Here is a 15,850-nt window from a genome sequence, read left to right on the forward strand (position 1 = left end):
ACTTTAGTCCAGTTAGTGAGTGTTGATGACTGCTTATGTGCCATTATAACCCTGTTAAGTCCCCTTGTATTCAGGAAAGCCAGATAAGAGATTAACAAAAATTATGATGATTCGACAAGAATCTAATTCAATGTCAGAGTTTAAAAATAATCTAAATTACACAAATTAACAGTAATTCATAAATACTTTTATTCCTCTATTAGATGTGTCAATTCAATATATTTTTTGTCTTCAAAGAGGCACCTTTGAGAAATCGGTACAACATGTCCAATACAATTTTATTGCATTTTCATTTCAATTTGTTTGGAGGGGAAAGAGCAGTTGGGTTGCATATAGCATGGAAGGCATGGCAATAAGTAGTCCTTGAGTTATGTTCAAAACGCTCCTAATAGTTATTGCATTGTTTTGATTTCAGGCCTATTCTCAATAGAAAAGCTCTGACCCTCCAGATTCTTAACCACCATATCCAAAGATACTCCAATGTCTTTGAAGTGATTGTTTTTTGGGGTCATTTGCATTTTTATTGTTTTCAGTTGTAATGATCAGACAATATATTCCTTTTTAGTGCTGGGAAAGTGGTTGATAATGAGCAAAGATTCAGGGATTTGCTAATAACACTGTCTTGTTTCTGCTCTTTATCTCTGCCTGAGGAGTGACCCAGTTCAGGAACAGTTTGAAGTGCCATTGGAAATGGTGGCCTCTGTCACAGTCACACCATTCCCAGACTGATAATTCGTCTTTGGTTCACTTACGCCAGACGCTGCATGTTTGCCATATCCTGCTGTGGTAATGTGGAGTTAGAAGAATGTCATTCAAATAGGAGCAAAGCTGAATTGAACGCTGATTGGTAGCTCAAACACATCTTGGTAGATTATAATGATGTTCCTGTGTACTGTAGTTCAGCTGGTAGAGAATTGTGTATGTATCACCCGGGTTGTGAGTTTGATTATCACCGGGGTCAGAACTGAAATGTAAACACTCATTTCTCTTTAAGACATTCTGGATAAGGGCACCAGCTAAGTTACATAAATGTAATTATCCATTTAAACACCAAAAGTCATTTGCTTTCACTCTGTCATGTCTTTTTACTATGGGAACATTTTAATCTAGTTCTATCCAGGGATTACTACATGTATTGTCTATTATTTCATGCACAGGTATGTGAGATGAACGTCAATCAAATTTGTATAATTGTCTCTCTGATTGATGATTCTGTTTTTTCCAACAACTGTAAAAAAAAAAATGTGAAGGTTGCCAGAAATCATAAAAGGTAAAAGATACTAAAAGCTTAGTTATTCAACTATGCTTAAATCAATAAGAAACCTCAAAATATTGACTACAGCACTGAATACAGAAAGTCATTTGTATCCAGACATTTTGGTTTCAGGTATTCAATTGAATTCCACATATAACATATCTTGAGAAATTATACATGCCAAAGTTTGCCATTTTATATGTTTTGTGATAACATTGATTGAATAATGTTTGAAAATACCAACTAATTTAAATATGCATACAGTCGTGTGAAATAGTAAGTAGACCCCCCTGCAAGATAGTATTTTTTATACATATTTGGGAACATATTTAGTCATACATCGCCAAATTCTACCAAATTTAACAAATACAAAATTAACTTCAAGACCACAATTAAAATTGATGAACACCTGGTAAAGAATTGTGCAGATTATTAGAAAATCAGTAGCAAGTGACATGGTAGGGTCCAGCCTGACATAAATGTTAGAAACCTAGACTGCTGTGGTTTTAACAATATGGATGTGTGGTAACACCAGATACCAGTAGACTTAACCTAGGCCCTTAGAAGAAAGATTATTGATAGCAATGAGTCTGCAAGGGGCTACAAAGCCATTTCTAAGCTATTAAACATATCTATTTCCACTTTCCGACAAATCATCTACAAATGGAGAAATGTCTCATACCACCAAATTCAGGCCAAGGTCCGACTTATAAGATGCTCATACAAGTCTCAAAGAAGCCTAGGCTAATATCAAGAAATACTACAGGCCTCTCTTGCCACAATCACTGTCAGAATGCATGAGCTAACTGTCAGAAAGACAACTGCAAAAACTGGGCCTACATGGGTCAGGAAAGATGAAGTCTTCGCTCTCAAAAAAGAATATCAAGACATGACTTACATTTTCCAGATAACACCTGGGTAAAGATCAGAACTACTGGAACAATGTTTTCTGGACAGATGAGTAAAGGTGGAGTTGTTTGGCTGAAATGCCAGATGCCATGTATTATTGAAAACATTGTCTTTAACAGATGAACCTCATGCTAACAGTAAATCATGGAGGCAGATGCATTATGGTTTGGGGTTACTTTCCTCCTAAGGGCCAACGTCCATCACTGTGTCAACCATGAATTCCATTTTGTACCAGAGTGTTTTGGAGAACAACATGAAGCCCTCTTATCACAAAATTGCGGCAAACCAAACTGAAAAAGATAACTTTAGGGTTATAATGACACTGAAAATATGTTTTGAAATGATGTTAAAAAGATGTATTAGAAATGATTTTGCTCAAGGGCCACTGGACCAGAGGAAACAAACAGAAGCAAGACAGTTCCAGCAGTATAAATTGTTGTATTTTGGCATTAAATAAAGTTACCTGCATTGTTTATTTTACAGCTTTCTTTGGTGGCTTGTTTGATTCCTTTATGAGATTCCCCTATGGGAATCAAACAAGCACCATGCTCCGCCAACTGAACAATGTTAAACGTATAGTTAAATGTCCAACAGTTCACTTCTACATATTAATTTAAAATAAACTATACAAAATTACTATATTTTTCAGAAAACTTTGGGGGGAAATAAAATCACTAATAGGCCAATTAGTGAAGCCCATCTATGTAATTCTCAGAGTTGTCTCCTTGTGCTGCTTTGGTTTAGACACTTCCCTTACCATCTGTAATGAGTAAAAGTTTTCTTTATTACTTTGTTTATCGCTGTTTACTGAAGATAAACACTCCCATTACTGTGTTATCGTCTCTACCTGGCAGGGAAGAATGAATGACTCTTATCTGTCATAATGTGATTAGAGACTTTACAGATGGTGGTATTATTTACGAATCTGTATCACAAAACACTTCTTATCCAGACCCTGATTTGGTGGAACACAAAACCGTGGAATGGACTTGATGTTTTTGTGTTTTTTAATTAGCAAATAAATATTTGCGTTTAGCTGAATAAGGCAAATTAGTTTGGACCAGTTAATGAGAACAAATTGGAATCAGTCACTTCAGTACATATTTAGGGGATGACATTTATCACAGGTGGTAAATTGATATAAACATGTCACTACTCAACATTAGGACTTTATTCTTCTCAAATAGAACTGTGTATAGTATAATATTTGGTTGCCATACTTTCTTTCATTGAATAATATATCATTGCCATTATTTCTTTCATTCAATAATAATAGAGTTCCCTTGATGATGTACCGCTAAAGTGGATTCTGCTAAAATAAATGATGCATTTCCCCCAATTACATCATGGCTGTGTGCTGTAACGCTGTCCAGTCATTTTCACAGTTTTACCACCACAAAAGCTAATTTAATTGCATGTTTAAAACAGAAGCAGCCAGTTGTTCTTGTAGCAGCAGTGTGATATATTGCTATTTTCACTAGACTAAAGTGTATGAGTGCTTTAAGGAATAGCAATGCCCCTGGGATCCATTTCCCTCTAATTCCATAGCCTCGTAGTATTATCATTAGCCAAAGTTTTTTGAATAGGTGTAGTGTACTCATTCACTACCTCTACCACTAACTCCAACTCCCAGAGGTCATTATGATTCTTGTTATAGCTCCCCGCCAGTGCCACCACCAGCACCTCCATCCCTGATTTGGTAAAGTGTAAACAGATGGTCGTGTACTATCTGAGATGACAACCCATCACAGCAGATGGCAGTCTGAAGGGCACAGACCCCCACATCACCAGGCTGAGGATAGACAGGGGACCGAAAAGGGGAGTGGGTTTTTGACACAAGAAAGGAGTGGATCAGAACCATGGACTGAACCTTCTGATATCTCAAATAGTAACCCTATTAGAAATTATGCAATGAATTGATTGAAAGTAGCACCCCGTGATTTCAGACTAAATTCCTAGAATTAGTCACAATCAAAACGTGTCATAAAAAAACGGTGATATTATACACGATTGGTTGTCGTTGTACAGAAAGATAGGGACCCGTTTTGGGTCTTTAATGCCACTTTCACAATTACTAGTTGAAAATGTACAAATACTTTACTACTTCACTCTTTAAGTAGGTCAACAGATTTAGGACATTGGTTCATCTTTAAGCATAAAACACAGCGCATTTACCCTCTTAAAGTGTCATATTATTAGAATCAATCAGTCAGTATATATAAATTCTGTGTTTGCACAAAACAGTAAGGGGTTCTGTTAGTATGTGGACTTAATTGTCTGACATGGAATGTTTTACATGCAGAGCCAACTTTACTTTTCAAAGCATCTCTATGGAGACGGATGTGACTGAAATTAAACATATGGCAGCTGCCAGTAGAAAAGGAGGTCAAAAATGATTAATTATGCATCTGAGATGTTTTCCTCATTAAATACACAGACAGATTCTGGTGCACAGCAGCTGTGTAAATTGGAAAATATATCATTTTATAAATTCAAGTATTGGCTTAAAGAAATACGGTATTCATATTTCTTTAAGCCATCATGCCCAACACAAAAGAAAGATCCCCTTCATTTCTACTGTACTTTACGTTAACAGCCATCTAGGCATCAGTTGTCTTCTACATCCCAGACAGCCCTGATGAACACAGCTGTATCTCAACATGTTCAACTGCTGAGTCAAGCTTCTGTTTTGGCCGTGCGCTACACGCAACCTACTCTTACCCCCTCCACCTTGGGTGCATTGGCTCACTGGCTAACTAACCAGGGTACCGGGAGACACCGGGTAAAATCTCTCTGCTTGCATGGCTGGTGACTCTCCCTCTCTAGGCCAAATGGAGGGCTTCATATTCTGGGATGTAATATCCATCGCATTGGGGTTCAGCCACACTGTTCACTTTACCACTGCTGCCTGCCAGCCAACACCCTCCGGAGCTATACGCTGTCTACCAGCTTCTCTTCTCTGCCAAGCTACAAACACCAGACTCTGACCTCTAAAATCTCTTGAGACATGGTTCATTCCATACAAACTTACTGTAGGACATCTATCAGGCAGGCTGAAGTTTGAGAAAATAAGCCTAGCCAGTGCCTTTGATTGCCAGTGTGGTACGTCTTGGATTAGTTTATAACACAGTCCAGCTGTCTTTCATTTGTCCGACGTAAGGCCAACGTAAAAACAACATCGTTCCACTCCTCCCAGTGCTGCTGAAACCTGAGTTCCCAAACAAATATTTCTGTCTTTAAAGTGGTTTCCTCTCAATCCATTAGTTATTGATCCGAGAAGAATGTTTCCGTGAATAGGATTACTGAACTCTAAGACAAGAACCTGTTCAAAACGTTGTATCTGAATCAAGGGAATGAAGCGGCAATTTCATATAAAATTAAATTTGAAATACACTGAAACTATTTGCATGTGATTCTCCAAACCAACCCTAGACGTGATGTGAAAGGGCTCTTCTTCGCACCTCTGTGATAGCTCATCCCATTTGGTGGTTTAATCAGATCAATATATATTATCTTAAGCAGTGATCCCTGACCACTTCCTCATTGATCCCATGTTTGTAATCATATTAAGGTTTACATGGTTAATACCTATCATCTATCAGTGTTAGCCATTAGGTCACATTGTGCTTTTGTTAATGTTTGTCTACTTAAGAATGATTCCATTCTTGTGGGCATGAATAATGCACCATGTTTTAACAGTGGTTCAGCACAAAACTGAGGGTCAGCACCTGACGGATGAAAATGTCACATTTTGAGGTAAAAATGTTAATGTGATGCTTGTATGGATGTCAATCCAAATATATGTTCATATCATCGACAATCCATCACTTCACCACAGACTTCTGCATGATCATAAGTGTCACGAGACAGTTTCCTTATTGAGTGTGACATAGAAAAACAATAAAAGGGAAAATTTGACATACTTGTGTCTTTTATTGAGATTCCACTGGATAGCTAAAGCACTTTTACTATTTTTTATAAATTGTCTTGATTTGACATTGAAAATAGTCTCACACAAAATAGCCTTGTAAAAATCCACAAACTATGTGAGTGAAGACAGACTGGATAGTGTGAATGGTTGAGTGTGTGCATGGTGAATATGTGTAGATGAGTTGGAGTGTGACTTTATGTATGAGTGTGAATGTGCAAAGTGTAGATCAGGGTGCAGAGAAAATATGCAGTTAGTTTAACAGTCTGAGGGCCTGGGGGTAGAAGCTATTTTTGAATCTTTCTGTCTTGATAGCAATGTTCTTGTTCCATCTCTTTCTGCTATGGTAGAAGCACAAACAGCACATTGCTTGGGAGGTTGAGATCTATAATAATCTCTGTGACATTTCTGCAGTACCATGTGAGGAACATATCCTTCAGGGCAAGCAACATGCACTCGATGGTGGGTTGGACCTTAACTCACCACCTCCCAAAGCCATACGATCACAGGTTAAAGGAGTGGTCAAATTAAGGGCCATGAATTTTACTCCGTTTGACTCATTGAACATAATAGAGCTCCAGGGAAATCACTAACATAACCAGTAAACAGGAATCCATCACTTATCAAGTTTGAGACATGTAGAGTTACTTTGAGGAGCATCAAGTATGATTTCCTAAGGAAAACAAAAACAACTGCAACTATGAAAATCATTATTTTGCTTTATTTTTCATCAAGGGAAAATAAATGAAGAATTACTTGGATTTGTTGCTGATCATTATGACTAACATGGTCAAGGTCTTGATGACCCTAAAATTCATCATCCAATACAAATAAACTTGTGTCGGTCTGCCTAGGGACAGAGTCAATACGTTTTGAAGGATCAACGTCTTTAGCGTTTGGAAACAGAACTGAGTTCAGACAGAATAATTACTTTGGTCCAACATTACAATATCTGATGAGATACACATTCTCTCCCGTTAACCCACTGTCTGGGAGCCAACAGACACTACCTCATTGAGGAAGAAAAATCCTATTAATGTGGAAGATTTGTAACAGAACTCAGAAACCTGGGTTGAAAGAGAATTAAAACAAAGTTTAAAGAGCACAAACAAAATCCTACTTCGGCATGAGCAATTAAAATATCAGCTTCAATCAGCCCATGAATCAATCTCCAACAAGCCTGACCTTGCGTCCAAACGGCAAAAAAAACAAGGCAGTGGAATTTTCCGCCCCAGCTGGCAATGAAGCCTGTCTGCTGGAGCCGAATACACTGGTGCTCCCTAAGGACACACCTAAATATCTGCTGCTGTTGCACGTTGACAAAATATTTTTAAAAGACAGAGAGAGGGAGACAGAGAGCCACAGAGAGACATGAATTGGGTACATAACTTTAATTTGAACATTTGTATCTATACATAGTGCTAATAAATATAACATTTCTACAGGCAGGGCATGCAACTGGATGGTTTTACAGTACAGCACTCCATGGTCACAGCAACATTCACAACATTGGCCAATGATCAGAAGCCAATATAAGTCATGTTCCATCCATTTTCCCTAGGTGACAGGTTATGATACAGAACGTTTCACAATTGAAATTGTTTTCTTCACAGTGCCATAAGATACCGATCTTGATGCTTGCAAAACTAACTGTACAGGTCACAAACTGATGACCAGTGAACAGGAAGCAGTGGGAGTTATCTTGAGTTCCATGGAGTACAGTCACGTACTAATCTAGCACTGTTGTCATTTAACCACAAACATGAAACGCTAAGAATAACTGCACCGAAACACCTGTACTGTAGAGTGTATTTTACAGAAACCATAACACCAGAATGTTCTAATGGAAAAAAAGTCCCAATGAAATAGTGAATCATAATCTTTTCACTTAGGCACATGTCTAGACAGAAAACATCCCTTATTAACATAGAAACAGATATTCCCTTATAAATAGTTCATTATCCCAACAAAGAATCATGCTATCCCTTTAGATTTAGTCCCGTCAGTGAGATAGAGAAGATGTTGTTTGAGGGCCTGGGCCCCGGGCAGCCGAAGGCTCTGGTTCAGCTTGTAGAAAAGCTGGCTGTGCTCAAAGCCGTTATACACATTGTGGTCCTGGCCCGGATCTCCCTCTAGGAGGTACAGCTCCCCACCATGCACGTCCGACAGGTTAGCCTGGAAGCTAGCAGGGTCAAAGCCCACCCACAGAGTGAAGCGGTAGTCCCACGAGCGCAAAGAGTAGCCCATTACCCGGATGTCCTTCAGGTCAGGCAAGTCGGAATTCTCCTGGGGGGTGTCTGAGGGCCGCGGGTACTGGCTGCAGGCAACGGCCTCAGAGTCCCTGCTGTCATCGCGGCGCTTGAAGGCGTACGCCAGGTTTTGGCCCTCAGTGCAAAGCTCCACGTTGAAGGAGGTGTCAGGGCAGGGGTGTGGGGGCTTCAGTCCGGCCACGTAGGACAAGGTAGGGAAGATATCCAGCAGCTCGTTCACGTTCCTCACTATTCCCCCTGTGGAAAACAGAGGTGTAGAGGGAGTGACCACGCAAGTAGCAGCCGGACCAGATAATATGGTCACACAGCGGCGCACACATTTATTTAGCAACAATCGGTTCATTGGGAGAATGGCTTTCACGTGGACAGGGAGAAGAAAGAGGAATGATAGTGTGCATTAAACAACTCGATGGCTTCCCATCGCTTCACTACCACTGATAGGCACAAATACTTTTAAGGGTGTTGACCAAACCGCTTTCATCTGTCAGGACTTGACAGGTCAGTGATAAAAGAAATGTGCACAAGGGACAAACGCAAGTTATTAACTGGCAGTACAGCAAACCTTGTGTAAAGTGATGCGGGGTAGGGCCAAACACATCCATGTAGGGAAACATCTTCTGCCCTGGCCTCAGCCGGACTGCCGTCACCCCAGGTACATAGAACATCAGGGGCACACGAGTGGCCACATCAAAGTTGCTGTATTTGGCCCATTCCCCATGCTCACCAAGTGACCATCCTGTATGACAAATGAACGTCAGTGTACAAATAAACACAACACGACTGAACGTAATTGTAGCAATGCAACATACATATAGTTATGGAAATTAAAAAAGAAAGAAAGAGTTCAGAGTCAAGAACCCAAAATTCTATGAACGGATTCAAGCATGAAAAGCCTGTTTGAAAAATAAAGAGAATTTGGATGTTGTCACATCCCCATCTAGTGGACAAAGGGAACGACACAAAGAATCTGCCGGATGAAAAGTCAATCCATTCTATATCCCCATTTGAGTAAGGCAGCAGATTTTAAATGTCCCCATAATGCATTCAGAGGGAAGCAGTGGCAGAGTTGACCTACCATGGTCAGAAGTGAAGACCACAACGGTGTCCTCGGCCAAGCCTAGATCATCCAGAGTATTCAACAACCTTCCCACTTGGGAGTCAACGTACGACACAGAGGCATAATAATGCTGGCGGATCTGAAGCTGAATGAAAACACTGATGGTTTATTAATAATACAAAACCTACTACACAGCGTCCTGTAATGTAATTATGAACAAATGTTTAAACAAGCCACAACATTTCTTTCCGTCAACTGTCGTATTGGGAACATCCTCACCACGGTTGTTCTCTAACTGACCGCTGTTATATTACACTGTCGGACCACCTAGAACAGGGGGAATTAAACTCCTACCCAAAGAGGTCCAGGGCCTGCTGGTTTTCTGTTCTACCTTAATCATTAATTGCACCCACCTGGTGTCTCGGGTCTAAATAAGTCCCTGATTACAGGGTTGCAATTAAAATATGGGGTGGAACTGACTTTGAGGTCAAAAGTTTAATACCCCGATTTAGAGCAACAGCTATATAGAAAAGTAGCAACAATCATGAACCTACACACAACAAACCTGGAATTCTTTTGGGATTGGCCCATATGGGAAGCTGATGTTTAGCGCTTGCACATCCTCCCTTTTCCTAATATCAGTCCAGGGATTGTAGGCCACAGGGGGGAGGCCTTCAGGAACATCAGGGTCTGGAGCCAGTGTCATCTCATCGAGGGGATAGAGCGTTAAGAACTCCTAATAAATCCATGCACACACATTGTTAGGCAACTCAGGGATTACATTTTTTGGATGTTTTAGAAGTGCAAAGCCGGGTTCCCTCACGTCATTTGATAATGAACTTCACCTCGTGTTATGATTTAGCTATAAAGCCTCAGGTGCAATACCTGTGGGATTCTGAAGGGAATGTGAGGTTTGTGGAATCCAACAGCAAGAAAGAAGCGTTTGTCAGAATCCCTTGTGGACTTGAGCAGTCTGATGGCTTCCTCAGTGCTCTCCATGTCTGGAAGTGTCCCTAGAGGTGTTTCTGACACATTCACCGAGCACAGCAGGTTGGCATGCAGTCTGCCATCACTGCCCAGGCAAACCTAAACAAAGCATCCCGTTTATCCTATTTAAATACTTCACATTTTACATTGTGTAAAAACACTTAGAATTAGACTACAGTTAGACTGGCTCAGTAGAAAGATGCCTCTTAGCCGACAAGCATTGGCACGTTAAGCCATTCACATAGTAAATACATTTTTGAATAGCGAATAGAATCCATTCGGTATACAGACATTCATTTAAGTTACATGGCTTTAACGTCGCTGAAGACTAGGGAAGCATAGCAGCAGTCAAAGCAACACTGACCTTCCTATTTTCATACTTGAAAGAAGGAGGATGATAAGGAGGTACAGACCAGCTGTACGGGTAATCATCCGAGTGATTGGAGGCTATGCCTTCAACACAAGCACATAATACACAGCCACATTAGCAAAACACTGACTCAGGAGGACACAAATTAACAATACATGGAAAATAGCCAGCGGCTTGAATCACACGACAAGACATATCGGACAAAAATAAGCTGGGAGATGTTTTGAAACTATAAACACAGTGGACAGGGTGGAGAACACAAGATGATTGCTACATATTTTCTGTGTAAATTGATGGGATACGAACTAACACTAAGAAATTAAGTTCAATGGAAATGGATAGGAACTAATTACCTGGATGAAAAACTTTCCCAACTGACATAGTAGTGTAGCCCTTTGACTTAAAGTACTGAGGAAGAGTTGTGTAGTTCCCTGCATGGACTCTCCAGTAGGAATTAAAGTCATATAACCTGGTTGTGTCAGGTCTACGACTTGTTAATAAGGAGGTCCGACTTGGTGCACACACTGCTTGCTACAAATTGAATAACAAAAAATCATGGTGATGAAGTCAGAAATGTGTAACATTTGTAGAACAATGTAATGCCAAATAAAGCAGACTAATGATTTAAATCACTAATCAACTGCTGGCCTACCTGGGCATAAGCATTTTGAAAGACATTGCTTTTAGAGGCAAGTTGATCAATGTTTGGTGACTTTACAACAGGATCCCCATAGCATCCTAATGTTGGTCTTAAATCATCAGCCATGATGAAAACAACATTGTGCCTGTCTAAAGAAAAACACAAATTAGTCATGGAAACGATGACTGCATTAAACAAGCAGCTTATTTCTAATTATTTGTCCAGTCGTTTATCTTTTGACCAATCAGATGAGCCGTTTTGAGAGTAATTATGCAAAAGATCAGAATTGGTAAGGCAGTAAAAGCAGACATAGCTACCTCACCTAAACATGTGTCCATAGCAGACATTTGGCAAAAACATTTGTCAATGTTAATTCAGTAGAATCCATTAAGCACATTTAATTAATCAATGAATGTGAATAGATGTGAATAATACTTGTAAGATTGAAAGGACAAAGATAATCCATAATATGACATGCACAAGAACCTATTCAGTGCAAGACAGTGGGGACGGAAGAATAATTTTTCTAGCAGTTGGCACCAATATCAATAAAACATATCATATTGTGTAATCAATATGACTGAGGCATTGTTTAATCATTGTTAAAACTGCTACAGGTGACTCCATACAAAAGTTAACCTGAGCATCTAACAATGTCATGATTTCCCAATTGAACAATGTTCCATATTATTCAAAAGAGTGCAGACTTTAATTTTACCATCATATGCACAAAATTGCAAGAATTCTACCAATATATACAGTGTGGAGAACAAGTATTTGATACACTGCCGATTTTGCAGGTTTTCCTACTTACAAAGCATGTAGAAGTCTGTAAAGTTTATCACAGGTACACTTCAACAGTGAGTGACAGAATCTAAAACAAAAATCCAGAAAATCCCTTTGTATGATTTTTAAGTAATTAATTTGCATTTTATTGCATGACATAAGCTTTTGATACATCAGAAAAGCAGAACTTAACATTTGGTACAGAAACCTTTGTTTGCAATTACAGAAATCATACAATTTCCTGTAGTTCTTGACCAGGTTTGCACACACTGCAGCAGGGATTTTGGCCCACTCCTCCATACAGACCTTCTCCAGATCCTTCAGGTTTCGGGGCTGTCGCTGGGCAATACAGACTTTCAGCTCCCTCCAAAGATTTTCTATTGGGTTCAGGTCTGGAGACTGGCTAGGCCACTCCAGGACCTTGAGATACTTCTTACAGAGCCACTCCTTAGTTGCCCTGACTGTGTGTTTCGGGTCGTTGTCATGCTGGAAGACCCATCTTCAATGCTCTTACTGAGGGAAGGAGGTTGTTGGCCAAGATCTTGCGATACATGGCCCCATCCATCCTCCCCTCAATACAGTGCAGTAGTCCTGTCCCCTTTGCAGAAAAGCATCCCCAAAGAATGATGTTTCCACCTCCATGCTTCACGGTTGGGATGGTGTTCTTGGGGTTGTACTCATCCTTCTTCTTCCTCCAAACATGGCAAGTGGAGTTTAGACCAAAAAGCTTGATTTTTGTCTCATCAGACCACATGACATTCTCCCATTCCTCCTCTGGATCATCCAGATGGTCATTGGCAAACTTCAGACAGGCCTGGACATGCACTGGCTTGAGCATGATGGCGTAGTGTGTTATTAATGGTTTTCTTTGAGACTGTGGTCTCAGCTCTCTTCAGGTCATTGACCAGGTCCTGCCGTGTAGTTCTGGGCTGACCCCTCACCTTCCTCATGATCATTGATGCCCCATGAGGAGAGATCTTGCATGGAGCCCCAGACCAAGGGAGATTGACCGTCATCTTGAACTTTTTCCATTTTCTAATAATCGCACCAACAGTCGTTGCCTTCTCACCAAGCTGCTTGCCTATTTTCCTGTAGCCCATCCCAGCCTTGTGCTGGTCTACAATATTATCCCTGATGTCCTTACACAGCTCTCTGGTCTTGGCCAATGTGGAGAGGTTGGAGTCTGTTTGATTGAGTGTGTGGACAGGTGTCTTTTATACAGGTAACGAGTTCAAACAGGTCCAGTTAATACAGGTAATGAGTGGAGAACAGGAGGGCTTCTTAAAGAAAAAAAAACAGGTCTGTGAGAGCCGGAATTCTAACTGGTTGGTAGGTGATCAAATTCTTATGTCATGCAATAAAATGCAAATTAATTATTTAAAAATCATACAATATGATTTTCTGGAGTTTGGTTTTAGATTCCATCTCTCACAGTTGAAGTGTACCTATGATAAAAATTACAGACCTCTACATGCTTGGTAAGTAGGAAAACCTGCAAAATCGGGAAGTGTATCAAATACTTGTTCTCCCCACTGTAACAGATCTAAATTCAATTCAGTCAATCATATTTTATACCTTATATAAAGGACTCGCACAGCTTGTTTCACCAGTCTCAGCTGTCCCCGGTGTTAGTAAAAATAGCAATTATCCTCATCTCCTTTACTGTAAATGCACACAGGTACTTAAAAACTTTGATTCTGCCATCAATGACCTTGGGATATAATACTACCCTAGGAACAGTCTTGATTTGTGGATTAAACAATCAGTCTTAATTTGTCTAGCCAGTTGCCCGGCCAGTAATTTGTGGTTTGCTGCTGAACTCAAAGTATTTAACCATGAAGAAATAATGTACAGAAGGTACACCTCAAGTATTTCCATCAACATTTTGCAATGGCCATATCTGTCTCCAGCCTTAAATCCCATTGTGCAATAAATAAGAGCAGACCAAAGGATCTGGAAAGATTCTACATGGAGAAATGGTATACCCTTCCAATCCGTACAAATATACAAGAAAATACTCCTTGCAAGGGGAGGGTGCTACGTTATGAAAACCAGGGTACCATCCATTCCATAACTGAACGACTATATTTGGGAAATTATTCCTTTAAATTATTAAGAAAGCGAAATATATTACAATCCAAAGTTGTTCACATATATTTAATAAGGGTACCAACAATTTATGGTCAATTTAATAATAACTTTAAGGAATTGCGGTGTTTTTCCTGAACGATCATTTTGGAATATTTAGTATGGTCCCTTTTTATACTGTTTACTACATTCTTGGAAGCATGTGCATTTTATAGAAGCCTAGCCATCGCTATAGGCTGGAATTCTGAGACCGAAGAGGGTCACCATGGTTTATAAAGTGACGTAACACACATGTTTTTTTTTTTTTAAATGTCCAATGAGTGTTACTTCCTTAGACCCATTGTGTGATTCGACCAGCTAATCTTTCTTGCGTCACACGATTGCTATTCTAATCGCCACGAAACTGTTGTAAGCGGTTGTAGACAGCCAGTTTAACCCATAGAAAGACACAATGGGACCTGGCTAGTCACAGCAGTAAAATTCGATTTTCACCTTCAATATAAATGCCCCCAATTAACAGTATTAATAATGCATAAAACCATTGGAAAGGGTACACAGTTGACCTAGGTAATGCTAAACAATGCTGTAACGTTGTTAAGTCATTATTAATTATATTTTGACTAAAACATTACGGTTTAACGCTATTACGGTGTTGGCACACCCATAAAAGGGGTACCAGAAAACTCAGTGAAAGCTACCCCATTCATTAGTAGACAATCTCCAGGTAAGGTGGTACAAACAAATACGTACGTTCAATGCTCCTAATGCTAATAGGCAGAATCCATATCCTTGAAGACCGGTAGTGAGTGCTAAATTGCTAATATTTGTGCAAACTCTTTAGTTGTATTCACAATATATGTATATAATAACCCAAACATTGAAAGGATTTCTTCGTAAAGAATACGTGTAATTCATAATTATTTAACAACATTCCAACATCCATTTTCGAGTTCAATGTGTAATGTTTCAAATGATTGTATTGACTTTAATTTCTTTAACTTGGGACACTTATTGTGACGGCAAAACCAGGTTTCCACTATTATCAGAACGCTATTCAGGCTAGGTACCCAATGTGCCAGTTTAGGGGTCGTGAAACAAAAAATTAATTCCAATGTAATTTCCAATCTCCCGAAAAATGTACCAGTAACTATTCTGCTTCGTACTCATCGTTCATTGACTCCAAAAACGTACATTGCAAATAGTTTTTTTTGATGGAAACTTTCATTATTAACGTACGAAATAAGAAACCATGGACGAAACTTCACAAAATATGTCCATGACGTTTTTAAACCAAAATCCATTCTGTTATTAATGTTGGGTTGCAGTACTTACTTGCACCAACGTGATGGGAGAAAATGAAACACAAACTAAAAACGCAAATCCATTTCTGAGCAGATATGTATATCTTGAGCCTACTGCTCCTATCAAAACGGACGATAGGCTTATGTAACCCTTCCATGGTCTTTCATGGAAGCAAAGAATACAAAAATACAGACAACAAGTATTTATCAAAACATCTAAGCACGCGTGCTGAAATATCTTCCGGACTGAAAGCCCCGC

At 39.6% G+C, this 15,850-nt stretch overlaps 1 protein-coding gene across 2 annotated transcripts; it reads right to left on the reverse strand.

The window, feature by feature from the left end:
• Positions 1-7,474: 7,474 nt before the first annotated feature.
• On the reverse strand, positions 7,475-15,843 carry ids (iduronate 2-sulfatase). 2 transcript variants are annotated; one of them, XM_010899495.3, is made up of 9 exons: positions 15,623-15,843; positions 11,429-11,565; positions 11,130-11,307; positions 10,771-10,859; positions 10,305-10,505; positions 9,985-10,155; positions 9,438-9,564; positions 8,925-9,098; positions 7,475-8,599 (listed from the first exon to the last, which is right to left on the reverse strand). In XM_010899495.3, exons 1-9 carry the CDS (start codon positions 15,747-15,749, stop codon positions 8,067-8,069), a joined length of 1,737 nt encoding a protein of 578 aa, XP_010897797.1. In that variant the 5' UTR covers positions 15,750-15,843; the 3' UTR covers positions 7,475-8,066. The 2 variants fall into 2 exon arrangements, with proteins under 2 accessions (XP_010897797.1, XP_010897805.1); XM_010899503.2 differs by lacking the exons at positions 10,771-10,859; positions 15,623-15,843 and having other exon boundaries at positions 11,429-11,537.
• Positions 15,844-15,850: the final 7 nt, after the last annotated feature.

The sequence above is a fragment of the Esox lucius genome, chromosome 4 (assembly GCF_011004845.1).
Source record: "Esox lucius isolate fEsoLuc1 chromosome 4, fEsoLuc1.pri, whole genome shotgun sequence".
NCBI lineage: Eukaryota > Metazoa > Chordata > Actinopteri > Esociformes > Esocidae > Esox > Esox lucius.

What these genes read in the sequence shown, in the direction of transcription:
- ids (XM_010899495.3), bottom strand. Translation starts at nt 15,749, where the DNA reads ATGGAAGGGTTACATAAGCCTATCGTCCGTTTTGATAGGAGCAGTAGG. An exon ending in CAATCCCAAAAGAATTCCAG is followed by an intron (nt 9,565 to 9,984) that starts GTTTGTTGTGTG and finishes GTTTTCATTCAG; the next exon opens with CTTCAGATCCGCCAGCATTA. An exon ending in GGTCTTCACTTCTGACCATG is followed by an intron (nt 9,099 to 9,437) that starts GTAGGTCAACTC and finishes TTTGTCATACAG; the next exon opens with GATGGTCACTTGGTGAGCAT.